General features: G+C 39.3%; 2 protein-coding genes across 3 annotated transcripts; both read left to right on the forward strand.

Moving 5' to 3' along the window:
- The first annotated feature begins 1,249 nt into the window (after positions 1–1,249).
- Positions 1,250–8,767, forward strand: LOC117470490. The gene is made up of 18 exons (XM_034115284.1): positions 1,250–1,407; positions 1,518–1,667; positions 1,779–1,905; positions 2,002–2,213; positions 2,311–2,473; positions 2,655–2,743; positions 3,355–3,515; positions 3,639–3,753; positions 4,244–4,440; positions 4,520–4,574; positions 4,644–4,772; positions 4,875–5,207; positions 5,364–5,461; positions 5,547–5,653; positions 5,743–5,822; positions 7,203–7,231; positions 7,327–7,458; positions 7,885–8,767. The coding sequence occupies exons 1-18, from the start codon at positions 1,281–1,283 to the stop codon at positions 8,329–8,331; spliced, it is 2,751 nt and encodes a 916-aa protein (XP_033971175.1). The 5' UTR covers positions 1,250–1,280; the 3' UTR covers positions 8,332–8,767.
- A 4,278-nt stretch (positions 8,768–13,045) lies between these two features.
- Positions 13,046–23,162, forward strand: scn3b (sodium channel, voltage-gated, type III, beta). Of its 2 annotated transcripts, XM_034115285.1 has the most exons (6): positions 13,046–13,733; positions 15,364–15,542; positions 15,660–15,888; positions 18,738–18,876; positions 21,685–21,768; positions 22,307–23,162. In XM_034115285.1, the coding sequence occupies exons 1-5, from the start codon at positions 13,679–13,681 to the stop codon at positions 21,746–21,748; spliced, it is 666 nt and encodes a 221-aa protein (XP_033971176.1). In that variant the 5' UTR covers positions 13,046–13,678; the 3' UTR covers positions 21,749–21,768; positions 22,307–23,162. The 2 variants fall into 2 exon arrangements, with proteins under 2 accessions (XP_033971176.1, XP_033971177.1); XM_034115286.1 differs by lacking the exon at positions 21,685–21,768.
- The last annotated feature ends 1,630 nt before the right edge of the window (positions 23,163–24,792 follow it).

Here is a 24,792-nt window from a genome sequence, read left to right on the forward strand (position 1 = left end):
GGAAGTGTGACAGGGCCATTGACAGACTGATTGGCCCAAATTCAAGATTATGGATTTCCTATTTACCTTTTAAGTAATACTTGAAAGGATTCTTGATAGGATAGGGAGGATTTTCGGAATCTGCTACCACCAGATAAAAATGAGCACAAAACTAGTATTAGTATTGTCGTGATGCATCCAAAAAAACGTTATAGTCTGTAGGGGCTGGCTTGGACGGTAAACTGGCAGAAAGCTTGGCAAAGCATTTATCAGGGTCTCAGCAGGACACCTGGAAAAACAGTTGCAGCTGCACATTTTGGCTATATCATTGCATAATGGCGAAGGAAAAGTGATAAATAATGAAAGTGTTTCTCCTTGCAGAAAAATGCTTTTAGCAGTTCAACAAAATTGCTACTTGGGGTCATAAATTCAAGCTAGTTTCATCATCCATGAATCTGCATATTTTTTGTGCACAGGCTTTAGTGGCTGTTTAGAGATATTTAGCTCCCCAAACTCTTTTTTCATTTTCATTTCAATCTTTATTTCGAACAGATTAAAAAATAAACAAATACAAAATAACAAATGTGAAAAACAGAATACCGTATTGTTAAAATACAGTATTTATCCACATTCATGATAATATTTATATATTCAACAAAAAAAGTCTTCATATTAATAATAATAATTAAAAAAAATCATATGTGTCCGAAAGGGAGTAGGAAGAAGCAAATGCTTATTAATTCCCACCCCTTACTTGATCAATGATTGTCCTTTAAATCATTATGCAAGTTATTCCTATTTACATTTACATTTATACATACATATACAATAATTTCTCATCTTCAATCATCTCTCTTCATTCTCATAGTTTTCCAAAAAAGTGTTTCTGTACATCCTTTTAAACTGAATTATGCTTGTGCTTTGTTTAAACTCCTGCTCCAATCTCTTTATCTGTGCAATATCATAACAAAAGTATTTCTCTCTAGTACAGGACATTTAACTACACTTATATACACACCACACCATTTTGTTTTAGATGTAACAACCATTTTACTATCATTTACATGTTTAACAATGAAAAAAACACTTTTAAATATGAATATTCCCAATTATTTAAAACAGACATCAAAGCATACAATAAAAAGAGCCACTTACTCCACTTTCTAGACTAGATTTAATAATCAGAAATATGGAGAAAGTGTCACAGTTGTAATGTTAATGGGACCCAGTGTATTTCCTGTTGCACTGTATGTCACATAAGCTGAAAGATTAAGCTTGTTTTTGTTTACTTCCAGACTGTAATGAATGTTTTAGGACCAGATTTCCACGCAACCAATATTGGTAAAATCCATTTGGTCCAGTTCGACCCTGAAGGCGTGTTTGGTTGGATTCCTACACAAAGAGAGCTCATCAATCAGTTCCTGTCGGGTGACTGCTCTTAACTTGTCATGATGATTTCATGTTATTGTTCCGATGTATAGGAAAAAGTTGAAAACGCAACTTTAGTGTCTAAACCCTGAGCATGTACCTTTACTCAGAACCAATAGAAGTCCTAAGTACAAGACCCAGACAAAGGAGGGAGACAAAAGATGATTATGATGCTGTCGTCTTTCCTCGTATCCCCAACCCCATCGCCTGTCTGTCCTCTGGTGACATGCTCATATTCCACCTCACCATCAACCACACTGGTACAGCATATTTTATTTTCCTTCATTTTGTTTTCATTATGACAGTTTGATTTATTATAGTTCTAAACATGGTAATCTTGCTCTCACTGTCACTGTCTTTATTACCCCAAGACCGCCGTCACAGCCACTTCCCAGTATATCAGAAAGACCACTTATTTAACAGTAACCCCAGCTGGGACTTTGGTGCCTTCAGGCGTCTACAGATTCTCATGAAGCAGACAAACTTCAACTCTACAAGGTAGTGTGAAGCGTGAAGTATAGATTATTTGAGTTCCCATTTTGTGACATCTCCCCCCTTTATCTAAAACATCTCCTTTTCCCCTCCTTTTATCAGGTTTGCCCATGTGTTTTTGGAAACAGGGAAGTATGTGTTTGTTGACAGCGCTGTGCCAGAGTGGAGTTTGGTGGTGGTGGTCAGTGAGGAGGGGACAGAGTGTGACCCCCGGGCCTCCGTCTTCCAGCCCATGACCCCGGCACAGCTGGTCAAGCACGGGATTGTAAAACAGCACAGACTCAACCTTCTACCTGACTGGGGAGTGATAACAGGTGTGTATCATACTGTTCCCTTATAATGTCTATTTATACATGTGCATGGTTGTAACAAGCTATTTTATTCTGCCACAATGCTAATACCTGTGTGTAGGGATCCTGAGTCTGCTGCTGGTTGTAGTTGTGGTTTTGACCACCACAGTTTTAGTTCTGCGACCTGGAAAAGCAAAACTTGTCTCCCAGTGGAGGGCTAAGCCGAAGTGGCGCAGCCTTGGGGAGCCCTTCAGTCCGGTGGATTGTGTTTGCAGTGGAGACAGGTTGGTTGGCTTTAAATCAATACTGATGGTTTGTTTTAGCCATGTGTCAGGAGACTGGTGTTGGGTATATATATACTGTAACTATCCATGTACTCTCTCTTTTTTTTCATGTCAACTTAGTTATGTCAATTATGTAAAATGCTGTCAAATATAAATATGTGGCTTTTTATTTGTGTTTCAGCATAGCAGTCCCAAGCCAAGGTGGTTACTTAGGTAGGAGGGGTGTAGGAGAGGGAGCAGAGGCTGAGGAGTCCGCTGTTTCAAAAGGAGGTGAGCTTGTTATACTGCAGTAAAGATTACAAATCAAATATATATTAAGTAATTGGTAAGTTTAGATATTAGTAATAGTAAGTGGTAATACAAATTCTAGTGATCAGTTTTTTTGCTCAGGTGCAGATTGTGGAAAATATTTGCAGAAAGGTCTAGAAATCTATAAGTAGAGTTGGCTTTAATGTTTCTCACTTATTGCTTATTGCATTATTCATGCTGCTTGATAGGGCGTTTACCGTTTAAGCATCTATTGGCCCGAGTCATTATGAAACCATCACGCATGACTAGGTAGCAGTTAACAGCCTATTCCACCATTTGATTGAAGAAAATAATGGCTAATATCCTTCTCTAATTGCTTGTGCTGTTATCTCTGGCTCTGAAGTACTTGTCAACCATCGCATGGAAGCATGCTGCATCCGGACGGTCTGTAAAAGCTACAGACGCTTCTGAATTGTTATTGAGCTCAGTCAAACAAGCTTTTGATTTCATGGTGCAGCAATTCATCAGAATAAGTATCTCATTAGTTCTTTGGGATGGGCTGATCAGACTTTCCCCCATATTTCAGCCCATTTCTAACTTGCATATTATTGACATCTACTCTTCCGATTTAGGAAGTGTGTCAGGGTTCTTCGATTTGGAGGAGTTAAATGTGAAGACTCTGTACGACAAACTAGAGGATCAGAACCTGCACATAGCCTCACAGCTGGCCCGGCACCGCAAAGACACACAGGAGTTTTATAGAAACATTTGTCAACAGACTGAAACACTCAAGGTGAGTTTTTTTTTATAGCAAAGGCATAAATTACTAAATTCAACACTTGTCCGTTAGATATGTTATATTTAGGACTTTTGGTTTTCTCAGGTTTCAGATTTCGTTTTACATTTTGTCTTTCAGAATGTCTTTGACAATATGGATCATAAAAAACTGAATCTTCTTAAGGAGCTTATAGTCCACAATGCAATGAGGGATAAACCATCTAACAGCATGGCAGGAGAGAGGGATACACAAGGTAAAGCTGAATGATGGTCATATCAGATTTCATCAAAGAATACTTTTTTCAAGAGCAATGGGCAGAACAAAAACAATTAAAGGACTGGATTGGCATTTGGGGAAGTACACTTAATTTCTTTCATGTCCAAAGTTAGAGGAGAAGATTTTATACCACCTACACTATCTGAGAAAAATATAAATATATGTCATGGTGCAGTGATTACTGAAACAGGGATAGCACTCAAATACATACTGTAAAAGAGGGAGAAATGTTGTCAGAGTCCAAAGAATGCATAGGGAATAGGAAACAGTGGGTGGTTGGGTTATGCAGATGAGGACGTCGGTGGAGAAGTCAGGCTGAGGGAATGAAGGAAGTGGAAGCAAGTGTGTGTGGGTGTGAAAGTTAGAAGATGGGGAAAGGAGGCATAAGACATCTGGTTAAAGGCAAATGTTAATTCATATTTTCTCTACTATTTTGTGCATGGGACTAAACATCCTGATCACTTCAGCTGAAGCATCTGTAGCGTTACTGGGAGCTGTTCTCAGGTCAGTGGAAGCCCTCTTATGCAGGCTCACAGGAGAAGCTTGGCAGAACCAGGAGTTGCCTGCTCCTCCATACTGTCATACTAGTGCTCATGATGCCAGGGAGTGTGAGCCGCAAGCTGGATACACACAGCCTGGTGACACCAACATGTGTTATACACAGGTAAGGTGGTGTTTTGTTTGATATTCCTGGATATGCTATAAAGTGGATCATAATATCAATGATCATATTACTTCAACAGTTTTCTTCAATGAATATGACCAAAGCAGAGCAAGGTAAGGAACAAATATGCAAAGGTGTGTTGAATTTCCAAGAGAACCATGATGTTATGTCCTCCAAATCTCATGATTCTGTCCTCTGCACAGCTCCTTGTCTAAGTGACCATGACCTGTCCAAGCTTGTCAGCATATCTCCTCTATTCAAGACCCTGCAGGAGATACAACAGTCTTTACAGAACCTTACAACAACTGGCTCGGATCAGCATCTTCATAATGGTACAAAATAAGCATCGAAGAAAAATGTAACTTTTAATGAATTACTCAACAAATTACAAATGCCTAATGAAGCATTTTTTCATATATTTGTATCCGCTACAGAGCATTGTGTCGTTGATGCCCAGAACCACGACAGGCCACTAGTCCCGACTGCCCTGGACAACCTCTCCCATCAACACTCGGCCGTGTTCCTGTTTGGTTGCCAGGTGATGCAGTTGCTCGCAGACTGCCCCCTGTTTCCCTCCGTGCTCCTGCTACTGGCCAAGTCGATCCCTGTTTCCTCATCTTCCTCTAATGAGGCTTTACTGGCGCATTGTTCAGGGGACTTTTATTTTGATGCAACCAATCAAATCCTTTATCTGTCAGAGGCAAAGCTTCAGCATGTGGGACATTTCATCGCTACTATTCTGCAGTCTATGGCCTACATAGCATCAGGTAATAAGATCGTTATTGAAGAGAGACTTGAGACCCAGTCATTGTTTGGCAACAGCCATGTAATACAGTTCAACAGCTTTGGCAATCATCTTTGAAATCACAAAGTATGTAAGCCTCTTTGGAAACAATATATGTATTTATTGTCTGTACAACTAGGATCCAAACCTCAGGGCTTTATGAAAGCTCTCCATGAGGCAATTTCAGCTGTAAGCCTTCAGCTGTTCAACATTTCTTTCAAATGGAACACAGCAGAAGTAAGTATGAGCTTTTAAGGTCTCACACATCATTCTCTTACTGCATGGGTTAGGGAAGATAACTTTGTATGCTTTCTTTTTACAGTCTGAATTTGATGCTTCAGAGGGGCGGCACGGTGCATTTGTTGAGGAATTTCTTAACATAAGAGTTCCCACTGAAGGGCTGTTCACTGAGCACCTGTTAGCTAGCAGGTTGGTGAGAAACATTCAAAGCCCCCAGCAAAGTGAAGTATTCCATTAGATAAATAATTTAAAAACTTGCTACCTTTGTTCCAATTTAGACTTCAAAAATATAAATATTTCAAGTTAGAGCAGCTCGTCACAAACCTGAAACGGAGTTCAACTGACAGCACGGACACAGGTAAGACCATTGTTGATTTATAGTAAGAACAAAGAAAATACTTTACAATATGCAAAATGATAACATGATCATTTCTCTGACTTAACCATTCACAGGATAGACAAAATATGTATACATAATAAACAAGTACTTTCCTAAACCTTAGCAGTTGTGCAATAACATTACATTTGACATTATGCATCTGTCACTGCAAAGTAAGTATTTTAATATGGCAATGGTACCAGATAGATTCTATGGTTAAATGAGTTAATTTATGCAAGCTTGATATGGCATATAGTCAATATAGCGCCATTTAAAAACCTGATGTCAGGAGAACAAACACATGAACCTTGACCAATATAAAAACCTAGGAAGGTCTGACTAGCAGTCCACTTATTTCTTATGCTTTCACACTGCAGCCATTGATCCATAACAGATTTGTCAGGCTATCTTGTGAAACCCATGAAGTTCCTATATTTTCCAAATGTAATATACTTTTATTCCCCACAAAAAGACACACATACAAACCAATAAAGACTTTTAATTGTGATTTCAAATTAAAGTCAGATGTTTTTCCCTTACTCCCCAGTCACAATATCTAGGCATCATTAAACCGTTAATGGCAGTTCTGTGGCGGAAAAGAGGGAAGCAGATTTTTACCTCCTTCGTCAACTTAAGAGAAATGTCCAATATCCCAATATACTGTACACACAGTTCAGGACTTCAATGACAGCATGCCAATCAGCAATGAAGTTGTTCAAGCATTAAGGGGTTGTGTTGCTAGGTACACAATAATCATATATTATTGGAGGATTTACTTATTGTGGGGGAAACTTCTGTGTAGCAATGCATTGGGAGTCACCGACTCAGGAAGGAGACACGGTGAGAGTTGGAGCTTTTGATGTCAAACACTGATGGGTTTATTCAGAGTATCGGCCGGAGGATTCACATCACAAGTCAAAGAGTCAGAGGTTCTGACTCCACGGTAGAGTTGCCACGTCAATTCTGAAGAGCCTCTCTCTATGCTAGACCTTTTAACTGGTTCACAGAGAGTAATCAACATCTCTGAAGGAGTAGACTAAACAGCTGGGAACACTGAACCACTTGCGTCCGACACTTATGGCCTCAAAGATTTCACACCTTCGAGTCCACAAACACCGATACAGAAGTGCCTCAGCGTTCTCACAACAATTACCATTCGTGCCAGACAAGTTGACCGGTCACAAACTGGTAACAACAACACATATGGCACCAATGCCTTTCCTTAAAGGAGATAACAGACGTCAGAGTAGATCATAAAACGTCACAGAGCAAAAGGTTAGATATCTAGAAGTATTATTCCTTAACACTTATTGTGTCTCTTAATTTTTCAGAATCTAAAGTCTTGTTTGATTTCTGTAGGTTTACCACCAAAAGGGACACCAATGCAGGTATCAATCAATTAGAAATCATAATCTTAATTTAGGGTATAGTCACTATCCTCATACCCCCCCGTGTTATGTCATCATCTCCTCCTCCTCCACAGATGTCCTGCATAGAGGAAGAAATTGACCGCATGACTGAGTCTTTTCTGCAGCTGAGTGTGCAGCAACAGAAGAGAGCTCAAATGAGCTCATGGCTGAAGGAGAGAGAGAGGAGTGCTGACAACCATTCTGCGGTAATTTGCCGAATATTTCATATTTTATTACATAATCCAAATAATTGATCGGGTTGGTAATTTGTGCTGGGAATATTTTAGAAAGTATCTTTTATAATTGAATTGCCTACAAATGTCAACATGCTCAAATGAACCCTGATGCTTATTTTATTTTCTCACTTCTCTATATTTTATAGCATTTCATAAATATGAATGATATATTACATTAAAACCTTTAGTGGATTTCAATCATTCAAGCATCATGCTGATATTCATGTGCTCCCATTCAGCCCTGACTAAAGGGGGACATGTGTGAATCACTATTAATAAATTCAATGCCTGCATATTTGCATTTTTGTGTTATTTCTTGACACAGTGTATGGATTCCCTTATAGATTTTTACCACACGCCATCTATAATGCATTCTCTAATAATGTCCTTATGCAGAACGCAACACCAACCAGCATGCCAAGCCTGAGTCGTAGTGGAACAATCCTGCTGGAACTGAAGAGGCGCTATGTATCACAGCGCCTCAATGAGCTCCAAATCACATTAGGCCAGATCAGACAGAGCCAGCAGCATGACAGCAAGTCAAAAGACGTGACAAGAAGCAGCTCACAAACAGACAGCATCACCACTCAGCAGGGGAACGGGGATCTTTACCCTGGCATAGAAGGATGCAGTCCTGCTGGCGGCCAGCGGAAGGATAGTATTCCAGCTAGCGAGGATCACAGCCAACAAAAGAAAAGAGCAGAGGTCTTGATAACTCTAAACTGGAGAGTCATATTTCCGACCAGCAGACCATCGACTCTGTTCAAAGACACAACCCTGACACATTACTGGACTGCCAGATGCTGGAGAGTCAAGATCAGCTGCATCTTAATGAAAGCATGAGATAAACAGTCGGATCACACAAGACAACACAACGGGACAAACAGATATTGATGACATGTGGGAGCCCAATGATCAGTAACTGGATCTGAATGTAAATCAATCCTGAGAAATGTGTTTCTCTTGCTTTTGTGTGCCTTGTTGTTGTTCTTTAAATAGCTTTACTATCTATGTACAGTTTGATATTCTGTCTTGTTTGTTGAAGGATGACTTCAAAGTGACCTCCACTCTGAACAACTATTCTGTTGTGTTCTTTTTAATTATCTGTGATCCAGAACAGAAATAATTTCTGGCAACAAGCGGTGTGACACAATCTGTCATCTTGTCCAAACAGTTTCTCAGGCAGGATGTAATACCGGCCCTTCCGACAGGCTCTGTTCATTACCATATTATAATTAAGACGATAAACTTCAGCTTAATAAACACAAGGTGACACTTATGCTTCTGTGTTGGTTCTTGTTCACAACAACCTCCCCCTGAAGACCCACATGTCCTCATGAATATTTAATATTTAACTCAAACAATTTTGTTATCTTTTCGCTGTTTCGCACACATATAGGTCCTCTGACCTTTCTTCCCGAAGCAGTCGGGTTCAACATTTAATTCAATAGCAGATACTAGACATACAATCTTGTAAGAGAAGTCTTTGCTGCACGAATGCTGACTTCTTCTGCTTTGGTGGTTTATCTGACACACTAAGTTCTGGGTCTTATAATAGAAAGTAAGTATTCCTAAACAGGGCCATGAGCCAACTCAGAAGGTCAGAGGGAACAAGTCTTCACTTACTATCAGTGTTATCTCAGAGCTCTTTGCCAAGTCCCTGGGGTTGAATCTGGCAGTGCCCTGTAGCTGTGTGTGTGTGTGTATGAGGGGTGTGGTTCAGTGGCTGCCTGAGAATATCTGCCTTATCAATTAGATTAGCTGCTATGTGCCGCTGACGTGGCCTGTGTGTGTGTGTCTGCCTCACAGCAGCACATGCCATCATAAAACTCCAAGCTGAGATTCTCCGGAGCCGTGTGTGCATCTTTGTGTGGGAACATGCAGTGGTACAACATTATGCTTGCTCTAGTTGTTTAGATCAACACAAATGCTATTTTTAGGAAGGCTGCCTTTGTGTGATGTTTGTGTGATATGTATACGCATATAAAGTATATGAATTGCAGACAAAATATCTGACAAGAAGTATTCCTCTGATAATAAATAGTTGTATACAAATAGAAGCTGCTTAGGTGAGGGGAAGTGGTTTGTCAAAATCACAGCAGGCTATATGCTTGCATGCATCTGTTCGTTGCTATTTTGTCGTGGGAGAACAGAACAATGTTTACCTGTTTTTCCCGTCTTTCTTTTTTGTTTTGTAACATATCATTTTTATCATTGTATATACGTGTGAAAATCACCACACATGGTTTGCAAGCAATTCATATCATTTATTATAGCAACACCCATTGCTAGATGTACATCTGCAAATGGAATCTGTATGAACACCAGTGATGATGGATGTTTAGATAGCATTAAGAGGTTTTTTTATAGCAAGCTGCAGAAGATTTACATCTCAATTACCAGCATGTTTCATCCATGACTTTCAGCTGTAATCATGGTCTAATCTGAAATCCTTCCAAATCCCTAGAAATCTGCTCTATGCAGTGCATCCTCGAGGAGCACACGCACACACACAGGCATTTGTTTACTGCCTTACAGTATGTGATATGCTGGTAAATGCTGTTGGTTTTGTTTTAGGGGGTAAAGTTTACCCTCAAGTACTCAGAAAGTGCTGTATTCAACACCTGCTGTGAAAGCCCTTACAGCTGAACACACAGCAACACTCGAAGAGTAAAAAAACACATTAATTATTCATCTGTTTCTTTGAAATGCTTTTCTTTTTGTTGAAAGTAAGTCAAACACATTGGATGCCTGTAAGGCTTTGAGGCTTCCTGTTGTTCCTGAGTCTGTGGCTTGTCACTAAGCAGGCCTCCTCTAGTCACCATGGTACTGCATTACTGTTGCTATGGTTTCCTTATCTGCAGGATGTGGTTCAACCAGGCCTACCATATTTAGTCTTTTCCTCCGAGTGCCGGCCTACCGCTGATGCTGACAGAAACACAAGAGTGCACTCAGATGTCTCTTTGCTTTTCTTTTTACATTAAAAGCTGCTCCCTCTAAGCATTACAACTAAAACATGTTTATTTACTCGGTCACAGTTCTCAGAATTGTAAAGCTCCAACACAGCGTGTCCTCATTTTCATGTTGATGTTTTACAGATAGATACAAACTAATTCAAACAGAAATGTGCAGGGTATTTCCCCAACATGTGGTATTTAAAAAAACTAAAAAGCCTGAAATTCACAAACCATTCATTTCTATGCGTCGTGAGAGTAATCCTTTCATAATAACAAAGACAATGACTCCGAGATTAAATATGTGATCACGTGTGATGTAACTGTGAGATTATTGTGGATCGTTCAGGCTTGAGGATGACGTATCAAGGGTTAATCTTGGCATGTTGACAAATAACATTAAACAATGCAGTAATCCAGTTGTTTCGATCAGTGATAAAAAGCAGACCAAAGCCAAAGAAATGGGCAAATATAATTTAAAAAAGCAAACATCATTGTTAAATGTGTTTCTATACATTATAATAATACATTTACACTTGAAATACTGATCAGGACTTTATATTGCCTCAAATTGAAAGGCCAAATATAGGTCCATATCATTATTGACATTTAAGAGGTTTTCTTTGTAAAGAAGCAGTTCTCTCTCTAGTGTTTCATACAGAAGCATATTTATTAAAGATGGTTGAAGATCATTATAGTGTCTATAATAAACTGCAAGTAGATTAATATCGCTTAAAGGGGACCTATCATGCAAAATGCACTTTTGTACGTCTTTTAAACATGAATATGTGTCCCCGGTGTTCCAGGGAACTCACCAAGTGTCAGAAAACACAACCCTCTCTATTTTCCTCCATACCCAAATCTCTAAAAAAGGGGCTGCAACGGATCTGATAAAAACTGATCCAGATTTGAACACTGTCCTGACGTCAGGACGGTGGTGCTACGGCTATTGGGCCAACTCCACCAATCAGGAGGAGACAGCCACGCCATTGCCGTTCGAAAGCGCTGGATACGTTGCAGTACATATGCCAGGCCAGTAGATGGTGCTGTTCTCACAGAATCTGCCCAGAGCTAGTAATTGTCAAATTGAGCAAAATGAGGCATGGCTAAAATGCATGATCTGTTTGGTATTTTGAAAAAGAAAAAGTATAAATATGCCTTATATAGGTATGGTCCTACACTATATTATTCAAATATAGCATGATAGGTCCACTTTAAGATGTTCTGCAGGTCTACAGAACAGGTCTACGAGTACCCCGTAATTTCAATCTGTTGACATTTGTATGGCAGCCTTATCACATCGTTTAGCCTTTACAAGAGAGGCGAATCACTGCAGTTTCAGCAAGACACAAAAAATAGCATATAATTAAACTGTTCGGCAGTCACGTCTCTCCTCTACTGTGTTGGCGTGATGGGCAGGAACATGTATTAACCTTTTTCAAATGAGCTTGTGACTCATTGTAACTACATTTTGTAAAAGTAATACTTTTTTGGAATTAGGTTTATCCTTCAAGAGATTAAAGAAAAAGAAAAGGACATTTTGCTTGAGCTCCATCATGTATCATCGAAGAGTTTGTACCCGAAATATACTCAATGATATAGATTAAATATCATAGAAAAGGTCAGGCCCTTTCAAAGCTAAACTCCCAGATGATACAAGATCATTTGATTAGTGGGTTGTGCACAGTATTTTATCAGCTGCAGTGAGCCAAAGATCTGTCACGGTTGGTCACACAAGACAACAGGGTTTCGGATCCAAGTGCTTACAACGAGCAGCAGGGAGGGTTTATCGATGTATTCCAGATCAAGCCTTCACGCTACAAGAATCAGTAGATTCGATGATGGCAAGTTGGCCAGGAACAAAGATGCTGGGCTGCTACTTGTAGAGCTCTAATCAGAGGTAAAGGGGAGCAGGTTCATAATAAAGTAAAGTTTATTAAGAATAAAAAAGCTTATAAATAAGACGGTACAGAACTATAAGATAAAAATAGTCTACCCTAAAAAAAATGCATACTTACAAAGGGGGACCAATTGACTGAATCTGACTAAATGTGTCTGTGTAATCCAGGGTAGAAATCCTTGCATGTTTTATTCTAATTGACATGTGTGTGTTGATGCATGTAAATGAAAAGTATGTATGCTTTGTATACCTGCAGCCAGACTATTCTGGCTACAATATATGACTTAAATACTTCAATAGAGCTGTAGGCCTAACACTTATATATTAGATATTGCACTTGATTCAGTATGATTAATGATGCTTAGCAAATTCATATTCTGAATTGATTGAAAGAGCTCTGCTATTATCTGCTCAACACGATTATATTACACAGGGCCAAGCGAGTGTCCTGTGTTCTTCTAAAGATTTCATAAAACTAATTTGAATTTGGTTTACATGTTATATAATAAAACCCTGTGTTTGTTTAGCTCCAGCAGTCAAAAGAAAGGCAAATGCAAACAGGCTTGCATAATGAATTGGTTAGGCCATCGCTAATGACAGTAACATGGTCATCATGCACATTGTAGTGTAGGAGGGAGTGACTCACGCATGCGTATCATAGCCTCTGCTCAGCTACCGCTAAGTGACTGCTGAAAAACAAAGGCAGCGAGTCGAGGCTGCGAAATGTCATCAGTCATTTTTAAAAGAGGAAATGGACTTCAAACAATCAATGGTGTGGTTCTTTGAAGGGTGAAATAAGCGAAGTCTTATCACTGCTCTTGCTGTTTCTTTGAAGACTCTCGCAAGTGACTAAATCGGCTTTTGAGGATCCACAGGTTCCTCCTCGTTGCTTGTTTTCTGTTTTTCTTCTGTGTTTCTGGATGGATCTGGACTGAATGACAGCGGCACGGGGACTGTTGTATCGCCAGTAGCCGTCTCGCATCACGGACTTGTTTATTGCACCCAGTGGAGTGAATAATGAAGTTAGTGCTTTCTAGATAGATGATGAATTGCGAGTCAGGGGGTTATATGAAGACTTTATATCGAATGAGCATGTAGGGATTTCAGAGCCATTTTTCAACAACTTTTGTCGTTTTAAATCCTGCCTTTGAACAGACAGTTGGGTTTGGATTTTCCGTCTCGAAGAGGGAAGTTTCCTGCGCGCTCGCCTGCCGAGGAGAGGCGCTGTCCGTGGTCCTGAAGTCATTTCAACAACTCCTGTTATCTTGGCTCGTGTGACGACAACTGAACAGTTAAAGGTGACACTGTCCACCAGCAGCATCAACAAGAGTTTAATATGGTAACTCAAACCAAAGTTCATCTGCACACGTTGGCACTTTTGTTGTTTGTTGGTAAGTATAACTCTCCCCAATGTTCCAATAACTTTTTGAAATGTGACATTGCATGCCCTATTGCATCATATTTTCACTTACACAGATGCGTAGGATAATAATCCTGGGCCTGGTTGATGGTTTGTGAACTCTCCAACTGACCCTGAACTCTAAACCCACTTCCAAAGCAGTCCCACTGCCGCCTGCACAGTGCAACACGTCAGCACACGCGAAGTAAACCGATGCATTTAACACAAGGGTTAACCTTTTTCCCTTGTCTTTTTCCTCTCTCTAGTCTCCTCCCCATCTGTCTTGATGTTTATTTGCCCTCTTTTCATGTGTTTGCGTGAGCCCTCACTGAAAAAAGAGAAAAAAAATATGAGATGGAATCGATGTTGTCACTGTCCGCCCGGGGGGGCTTTAGGTTATATAAGAGCACGGGACCCAGCACGGCATCAGTCACACAACCATGTGGCGAGATCACTCAGATTACTGCTTCACTTCACTTAACAGCAAATGTTTATGTTTATTATCCTCTCAATTATGTCCTTCCCTTTTATCCTCCACTTCCTGCCTCCCTCTAGTTATTATTTCTCATGTAATGCATTTATTCATCAACCATTTATTTCCATTATCCCTGCTTGCACACAACACTGTCCTCCTTCTACACTGCCCAGTGTTCTTCATCCAACACTCCCTCCCTCCATGTACTCCTTCTGCTAGATAATACTAATGGGCAGAGGCCATCATTAGTGCTTACTGGTCTGGATGATCTTGGATTTTCCATCAGTATTGTGACTCAGGTCTCTCCAGTGCTCAGGGAGCTGTATAATTAAATGTGTTGCTTTTTAACGCTTACTGAGTTTTCACAGCTTGCCAAAGGTTGGATTTGTTGTAAGCACAGAGTTCAAGTGCTGATAATCTCAAGAAAGAGGCCAAATCTATACAGTTAGAAATGTGCCTGTCAGTGTGCATGGTTGTATTTTCACAGTCATTAAATTAAGCCAATTTCACTGGCAGTTTGTTATATAACAACATGTTTTAATCCTACCAAGAAGGGACATGGGGACTTATAGCTTTGTCTCTAGCACACTTTGAAATTCTCTTGTATTTACAACATGCCCACTCTGAGGCGGCCAGTTTGGTTTAGTGAGTAATGAAAGCTCAACAGGAAAACTACTTAAATAAGTTGTTTATACTTTTTATTTTCCATTTGTATTTACTGAAAAACTAAACCTTCCTTTTAAAGCTTCCCTCCAGAGACCCATAAACATACACTGACTCGCTTTTCGTAAGGTTTTATCTACAAAAACGTTATGTTAACTTGTTAAAAATGGTGGCATGCATTGCTTTCCCCACACTGATACATCTTTGAATATGTAAATATTTGTTTTATCTCCAGGATTCCAAGTTTATTAGGATGGCTCCTATCTCACATTTAGTTTGAGAACAGATACACTTCTCCCTTCAGCAAACAAGTGTGCAAACATCCTCTAGTGTCAGACACCATAAATACATCTTTCTGCACAGTAAAGCTGAAACATAAAGTAACAATAAGCAAAACAGTTAAGAGGCACTTACATTTTTTGACTGAGCTTTCCTCAGAGTCGCGACTGAGTTTAACATGTGTGATATTTTGATGCTCCATCAGTCCATCTGAGCCAGCCAGTATGTGTCGACATCCCGTCGGAGACTAATGCAGTCCTGGGGAAACCCATGAAGTTGACTTGCATCTACTGTTTAACGAGGGACGAGCTAAAGTCGAAGACATGGGTAAATTGGTACTACAAGCCATATGAAGAAAATGACATCCCTCCTGAGAAGACTCATGTAAGTTGCTGCTACATTATTTTTTATAATGTGATGTAATGTATATGTTTATACTAGTATGTCATATCATTTTCGATGTATTTATTGCATGACTGCTTGTCTTTCCTCTCTCCTAAGATATTCAAGTTTGATATTGACAGTCCAGTAGATTTGGATGGACCATATAAGGGCCGTCTGAGATGGGATGGGACCCAGGACTTGCAAGATCTCTCCATTTCCATCATCAACGTCACCTTTAATGACAGTGGCGTCTTTGAGTGCAACGTAATACGAGAGTTTGTGTTTGACTCCTTCAATCCCTCGGTCTCAATCACCAAGGAAATCAAGCTGACAGTGAAAGCAGAAGGTGCGGCTAACAGTTTCCTACTTTTTCCCACATTCTTCCGCCCTGTTCTGTGCTCAGGTTTAGCCTTATGCTTGTTTGCCATTTCAGTACAACTGAGTGTTCGGTCTAGCTGGGGTTCTGTGTCGAGACATATCAGTTCAGCAGGGTTATTTCAGAGCTGCACGTGATGTTTTTCAGACCTCAGACTTGTGTTTGCCGTTTAGTGATTCTCAGTCAGTGGCATGCCCCCGTGGTGATACTAAAAATACACATTTGTCCCAAGTGATGTACAAGATAAATCTGACACACAAGTTGTGTTTTTTTAAAGTGTTTTCCCCCAATGTACTGCATCACAAATAAGTCTTATTTCAACATTTTAAAATAAAAAATGCAAGATACTTACCAACAGCCTTCAAGTAAATGTATAATTCATATTTGGCCTTAAAATAAACCCAAATCAGAGGAGGTCCAGCAGTGTTTCAGTAGTTGTACTGGGAAATGTGTAATTCATCTGGGTACAAAATATAGATATTTTAACAGATTTTTTTCTCAGAATTTAGATGCATTTCATTAAATTAGTTTTCTTTGCAGATGCAAGACTGTTTTAGTCATTATTTCCCAGCAGTACAGCCTCACCCAGTATACTGTATGCTGGAGAGGTTCGGCTCAAGCGTGTTGATTCCAAATCCCTCCTGGGAGAAACTCAAATGTACTGAGTGTTCTCTTTATGATGTACACGCCCCTCCTTTGAGGTTACATAGTTGTTTTTCTGACTTTTCATTATATATTTACAACTCATTGTTTTCACTAAGTGATGCATTAATGTGAGGCAACTAACAACACCACCTCTCTATACCCTTTGTTGCCGCTGTAGTTAAAAAGGAATAATTGTGTGTCTTGTTTTGTCTGCCTTCATTGATCATGAAAGCTTTCTTCTGTTGTCAGTGAAGGGGTTAATTCAAAGCCAACTACTTTGCTATCTATTATAAGGGGTAATGTATTCTGCTTCCCGAATGCTTGGCTTGCTGAATGTTTCATTTACCACATTGATTAAATATACAATACAACATGTATATTTGGAACTACTTTTCGAAAATGATACCTTCTTGCATGTGGTATATAGTTCACTATCAGAGGCATTGGAATATAGGCCGACTAGTTATCCCAGTGTTTGCTTTAAACTGGAAAAAAAGATGGGTGCAAATTTGATGTGCTTATCCTCTGAAGTGCAACTTTCCAAAATATACTTATATGTGGTCTTTTATACATATCAAAAAGCCTCTCCTTCACATCTCAAACAACTGTAGCACCACATTTCACAAAGCCTTGAGCCAGTGTACTGTACATTAAAGCTTGGGAATCATATTACTCTAATGATGTAGTGGTAGAATGGATTAGCTTACGGAAAACGTATCGGCGCTTTCCCATCTACATTACACTTAAAAGGATTATATTACACTAATAGCCTCTATTTGCAGAGACTGCAGAATCAAATCAGTGAAAGCTGTAAACAGTCAGGTCAGCAGGCTTTCTGGAATTTGGTGCACGCACTGGCATAGTGGTTCACAGTGAAATATAATGATCGAGAAATGAAAGATTTTGAAGGATAGGTTACATTTTTTCAAAGTCATGCTCACATTGTTTTATTGAAACATTGTTTTGGCTTACTGTTTTCATTCCTCTTGCACGTACGGGCCATTTAAAATAATAGTGATCGAAAGAATCCACAGCCTTCTTTTGCAAAAAAACATTTAAAAGTTTATACAAAGTAAGAAAGCTTAAGCCTTCTTCTAAAATTGGTCTTTAATTCCCTCTTATACTATTTTTGCACTACATCTTTGTGGAACCAAAAAACGTATTTAGTACTAAAAAGAGTGTAAAAAAGTGGATTTTTCCCCCCGTCCTCTGCACTGAAAGCACTGTTTCAATGTTTATAAAGCGATATGAGCATTGTTCGAAGACACAATTGAAATAATGTGGACTAATTGAATACAATGTAAAGGAATTTTTTAATAAGTCATACATTTGTTTACATAAAACCAAATGATGAGCTTTAATATGAAATGTGTAATGCACTGAGAACCATTCTGACTTGACATATCAATCGTAGTTCATATGTAAGGGTGCCCTGTGGAGTTTTGACTATCGGCAGCTCTTTGGGGCAATGCCTTTACGAGTGGGTCCCTTTTTTGTTTGTGCACGTGCATAATGATGCTACTGCACCCTGATGTTAGTTTCACGCCATTCTACTGACTGACAGTTGGTGAATCCAATCGTAAGAAATACAGCAACAACAGCAGTAAATAGCTGCTAACAATCAGACAAAGGCGGAAACATCGCATGATTTAAAGCATTTTTATAAATTGGCTCCTCAAAGTTAACAGGGAAACAAACAAAAAACGATCTGGTACAACTTAAGGAAACACACAATGTATTCCGATAAGAAACACACAATGTAAACATACATTTAGTTGTTTACTAGAAAACTCCACAGGGCAGCTTTATCCCCCCCCAGACTCTATTGTCATTGTGGTACAGGTATGGTCATAATGTTCTGTATGCAACATAGATTCTCTTCAAACAGGATGCACCCCAGAAAACCCGACCTTGCTTTGCTTAAAGGTCAGATGCAAAGTAGGAACTTTTGCACGTATTGAGTTGGAATTTGACTGTTATAAATATGGCCTTTTCTTTTATAATTGACAGTGGGGGGCCTGCAGTGTTGCAAATACACAAACAAGCTTAGCACTTTCCCAAACCAGTAAATGCATAATCATCTCCCCTGCTACCTTTAACACAAAGACATTCATAGGAATGATGCGCCCTGTATAATACATCTTACTTTCTCGTATTGTTTGTGCTCCCCACAGCCCTTAGAGACTCCGCAGCGATCTACTCTGAGATCATGATGTATTTGCTGCTTGTTTTCTTGACCTGCTGGCTGCTGGTAGAGATGGTCTACTGTTACAGGAAGATCTCCAAGTCTGATGAGCAGGCACAGGACACAGCGTGAGTCTCACACAGACACAAAAGCATTCAAGGTTCAAGGTTCAAGGCTTTTATTGGTCATACGTACATAGCTACTGTTTAGTTATGACGATGAAAATCTTAGGTCACAGGCTCCTCCAACAGTGCAACACAATAAAACAGAAAAAATACAAAAAGAAAAACAGTAAAAAAGTGAAATAGTGAAATAGGTAAGTGATAGGAATATGATGTATTAGATCAATAATTTCTAAATTGCAGCCAGATGAATTTTATGGATGTTGTTTCAAAATTGGAGGTGTTTAGCAGTCTTATGGCCTGTGGGATGAAACTGTCCCTCAGTCTGGTGGTTTTAGTCCTGATGCTGCGGTACCGCCTGCCAGACGGCAACAGACAGAACAGTTTGTGGCTGGGGTGATGGGGGTCTTTTGTAATCCTGAGGGCTTTCTTCCTGAGCCGCTGGGAGTAAAGATCCTCCATGGATGGCTGCTCCGTCCTGGTGATGTTCTGTGCAGTTTTCACCACCCTCTGTAAAGCCTTACGATTGAGGGCGGTGCAGCTGCCGTACCAGGCCGTGATGCAGCCAGTCAGTAAAGTGTAAGTCGGGGTACCACTGAAAGCAGCTAATTGAAAGACTGCATGTCCTTAAAAGCAAACCTATTGTAAAAATGTCCAGATAAATATCTGTACCAAGTTCTCAATGACGCTCAGCACAGCTAGGCAGTGAGTTCACATGATGTGTCACCAAGACAGTGTGTGACAAATAAGTGTCTGGGTGTTACATAACGTTACGTAATTTATAAAAAATATCTGAATGAGTGATTTGTGAGGCAACTACCAGGCAGAGAGTGTAGAACAGAGGAAAGATACAAGTCAGACAATCAGGAAAATAAATCAGTTTATAACCCTCCTGTACAGTAATCTGACTTGTGTCAGTGTGAATAAGTGTAAGAACTGCTGACTGCTGTTTCTAACAACCTTTTTACATCAGCGGTGGATTTGTAGCTCCATCGGAAAGCCACTTTCTGTGTCACCTTGAATGTACTGAGAAAGACCCGAATGCGCCTGTGAAGTCATCTCCCACTGGACTGCCTTGTGGTTGATGAGGGCAGTCAATCCACGTTGACAACTTTTAAACAGGCAATTTATGTCCCAAACAAAACCAATCAAGGATAACACAGAGCACATGTGCTGACGCAGTTATTATGGTTATATGAGTCCTGCAGTGATTGATTCAATCCCATAATACAGGCGAGGACAAAAAACAACACAATTGAAAACATTTGTGTATAGTCCTTTATTTTACTGCTCCATAATATAATACAACATTTCCAGGAACATTTCCAAAAAACTGATTTTTGGTTAGAATTCTTGAAAGAAAATCGATTATCCTGGAAAGAAAACCTTAATTTATGCATTTATTATTTGTAAAATAATTATTTGAATAATTGAGTAACTGATAAAAAAACAAAAACACGTGTCCACTATTTGATAATTGAATGAAATATAATAATAATTGAAAATATTTAACTTTTTGGTCATCAGTCAAAATAAGTGTTTTCCCCACGGCTCTGTGGTGAGCATGTTTCAGTCATTTTTGACATTTAAAGACAAAGCCAATGATCATTAAAGAAAAACCAATAAATGTATCAATGATAATATCTAAGTTGCAGCACTAGTTAAGACCTGAATCAATGAAACTGAAGAATTAACTGAACCAGCTTTTCTTGTAGATTGGGTCTTACTGCGTTTTTCATTAATGTGTAAGCGGTATGGATTAATTTGTCCCAATATTATGTTAAACAACAGTAGTTTTGTGAATTATTGTAATAATTCCTCAAGCAGCATCAAAAATATATTTGCATTTTGTTTATAAAAACAAGTTTGTATAGAGCAAGTTGAAATGAAGTTAAGCCGAAAAAATAAATGCGAGTTTTTAAATAATAAATAAAAGCCTTGGAAGGTAATCATTTTGTGGCAGATCAAGTCCGTGAGGGGCTGCTGAGTGAATGTATTTTAAAGTATAATTCAGCCCTCAGTATTTATTGATCCGAAAACAGATCAGGATTGAACATTATTTTAAGCATTAAATAAACGAATGTTCGTAAATCTATATCATTCCTCAGTTCCTGCATTGAAAGGGTTAATGGGATGTGTCCGGCTCACAGCTGTTATTGACCTGCATCACAGCACATCCCACAGTGAGAGCTGCAGCACACCCACTCAAAGAGGGTGTTTTGTTGTTGGCCTCTCAGCCGTCCCTGCTTAATGGATACGTACCATAGCTAGACCATTTTTAGGGTTACATTTTGTGATAAATGAGTGACTCAGATCATATAAGTCATGTTACCAAGGGATCTGTCCCTTGGTAACATGACTTATATGATCTGAGTCACTCACAAGATATAAAACGAGGCTCTGTTTGAAATGTGCATGATTTCACTTTTATGAATTGTGCTTCCTCTACACAGTTCTGTTGAATAGGGTGCATATTTGGTGATGGTGTTGTGGTTTTCAACAATATGAAAGTTGCTGTTAATACTAAATGAGGCCGTCAGTCTTCCTGATGCACAACCCGCACAATAGCTCCCACTGCTCACATCACACTGATGGTTTTTATCTTTTACAATTCATTTCCTCTGGGAGTGTACATTGTTATTGCATCATGAATAAGGTACAATATGAATGAACAAAAGCCCAACACTCTCAAAATGAAGGGTCATGTTGTTCCCAGTCAATGCTGTTTAAACCTAAATTCACACTATTATTTTGCATAAGGCCCTACCACCAGGTCTTAGACACTCCTCTGTTTTTCTACCAATTTGCCTGCAGGACAAACTACCTAGCCATTCCCTCTGAGCAGAAAGACAACCCAGGCGCTCCTGTTACCAAATAAAAGCAGTTGTCAATGACACGGTATTTTACATGTGACTCTCTCAACCTGATCCCGATCAGTGAAACCATCCCCCTCTCTTTCAACCCATTGTGTGTGCCTTTAGTCCTCATAACTGTGCCGATCTGTAGTGGAGTCCTGTTGCTTTAACACCCCCTCTTGCTTGTTCCATTCAAAAGGGCTTTCATTTTTGACATTTTTAGAAATGTCACCTGATCACAAGCCCTCCATTCGCATTCAATCTCCATTCAATGTACAGTGTTTCATTTAACAATTCTATATGAGCATGACCATTTCAAATACAGGCAATTCAAACACAGTCCCCTCGGGCGCTGACCTGCATAGTGAAGATAGTAAATTATAGCAATCTAAAGTGTATGGCATTTGCATGTTTATGAAATAGACTGCTGAATTACAATAATCCGGATGGACCTAGTTGTTGATTTGAATTTGATTATGGTGAGTTTCTATACTGTTTATTATTTCAGACAGGACAGGTTATTTAGCATATAAATCATTCTATGTTGAATAAGATTGAACCTGTTCTCTGCTCTTTTCCAGGTATTAATCATGATGGGCTTCGGTGTCATGTGACAGAAAATATATACCACAACCTCATCTTTGCCACTATGAAAGTACGACTTTCTCAGACACAGGAATCCTGCCAGCCGACCGCCCCTGTGTATCGACTGTGTTATGCTAAGAGTGAATAATGTCCAAGTGCTTCATTTGTCTCCTTCTGTTCCACTTTTTTTTGGTTTACCTTCTTGCCAGGTTTCTGAAAATAAGTGCTTTCACAAAAACAGAAGGTTAAGGAACAAAAATGTAAGGGTCCTGCACTTATCATCAAATAAATATCAGCCAGTGCGTAGAATTAGGGAATTGTCTTAGTAGTTAGCCTCTGTGATTTCTAACCTATAACAGAAAAGATCCAGTGAAGAAACTGTCCTACTGGTCGAAAGTTTATAGACCACGCTTAGGTTTTAAGTAGTATTTTGATTGGCCAATATCTTTCTCATGTTTTTTTATGAAAATGGTTTGCATAGCTTTTATACTGTATGGCTGTGCATCTTCCCTGTTTTGCTGAGTACATCAGTGTAATGGAAAAAATGAAAGGCGTTGAATTGACTCTTATTTGAGTTCATTTGAATTAATCAGGAGATCTTTCCTGTAGTTTTCTTCCTCTGAATAGATCTTGTTCAGCACAAGTTATTGCAAGCAATTTCTCTAAAAGCTTTGACTGTTGCTGGTGGTCTACAAATCATTGCTATTGAGACTGAATGTGTGCCTATTTTATAGTACAACACTGAAGAAGTGTTTTAAAATGTTTTTGATTCAATCATACCACGCTGTTCTTTGTCCATTACAGATATGTGTGTATGAGCTGCTATTGAACGATTAAATTCAATGCATTCCACATCCTGTGTTCAATCTCTTATGTTTATTGACAAGTTTGTACTTCTGTTTATGTGCCGATGCCTTTTGAAATTGTAGAACTGGATGAGTCAATTTTGATGTTGAGAAGAAAATGCAGTATTGACTTGCTCTGTATTGTTTGTGACTGCGGTATACTGTTGAAAGGAAAGCGTGGGCTTTAATTAACCACAGTATGGATCACTGTTGTTTAGCTCTCATTAACAGCACAGAAAAGCAGCTAACGAAAAAATACTTTTGATTAGTTTGTACTGAAAGTAAAAGTCAGTATTACTGATCTGAGATCAAGTATTGTATAGCTGAGAGTTATATTCAGTGTGAGCAGAGCAGGTCCTGATAAGCAAAGCCAGAAAGGCTGTAGACGACAAAGAAAGATGACAAAAGGTGAAATCAAGAAGAGATAAAGGGGGAAAAGACTGGCAGTTATCGGGAGATGTGATGTATGTTGCTATTCCATTCCTAGCCGTGACCCACAGCAGTGACAGATATAGCAGCAGCTGTTGTTATAGCAACCCAGGCTTGCCTGTAGCAAGGCAGAATGCCTGGCAGAGATATTTCCCTGTGATAGTTTAGACGCATTCATTTATTCACAGCCATAAAAAAAATGTACAGCTTTATTTCTTACTTTGGACAAAACATAAAGTAGCCACCAGTCCCCCAGCATGCTTTATACACCAGGCTGGATGTCATAGAAATGCCTCCACAAACCCACTGAGGAATGGTATTTTGTCTGACTAGCAAATAAGTAATGTAAAAAGTGCAACCTTTATCCATCCATCAACTTCACATAGATTGGTTATTGATTGTGAGACACATCCCATAAACTCTGCAACAATATGGCATTATTGCTCTGAAGTGCCATTCCGTAACCCTCCCCCTCCTCTCGCTCTCGCTCTCGCTCTCTTTCCTTCCTCTCTCTCTCTATTGTTACAATGTGCCTCCCAGAGGATACAACCCAGTAAAATGGCCCACATTCTACTAATGTAGGTTTCAATTAAGCCACCAGGCCCAACTGCCTCTGTGGTCTGGTAAGCATGTAAAGTAACACCCCTCAAAAGGCTTGGATTAGACATGACTGCAAACACTCTTTATTTAAAGCTTATTTTTCATGGTCATAATTGGCTTATCACATAGTGTCACCAATGACAGAAGGGGATTTAGTAGCTCTATATCCCCCCCCCTGAAACATCTTTTTGCACACACAGCACTTTTTCTGTTTGTTTTTAGTACACGTTGGCCTGTATTCGTGAAGCCTCCAATTTCCCACCTTTTACCTGAGAATGACTTCAAGAGTTGCAGCTATTTCTCATTCTGCTCTCATAAAATATGACATTAAATCATCACTCATGTCATCTTCAGTGCACAGTGCTTGTCCATCTATTAAGGGTCTTTGTCTCCCCCTAGTGTAAAGCATTTCCTGTCATCAAACGTTGACATGAAATCAAAGACAACCATAAATGTCAAGCCCCTGGTCAAGCAAGTCACTCAAACCCAAAATAAAAGCATGCTGTCGTACATTTATTCGATGAGGAGAGCAATTTCTGACTTGCAACAAACTGATGATGCTATTAATTTAAAAAAGAGACTGATATTTATGTTATTGATTCATGGAC

Source organism: Trematomus bernacchii, unplaced genomic scaffold, assembly GCF_902827165.1.
Source record: "Trematomus bernacchii unplaced genomic scaffold, fTreBer1.1, whole genome shotgun sequence".
Lineage (NCBI taxonomy): Eukaryota > Metazoa > Chordata > Actinopteri > Perciformes > Nototheniidae > Trematomus > Trematomus bernacchii.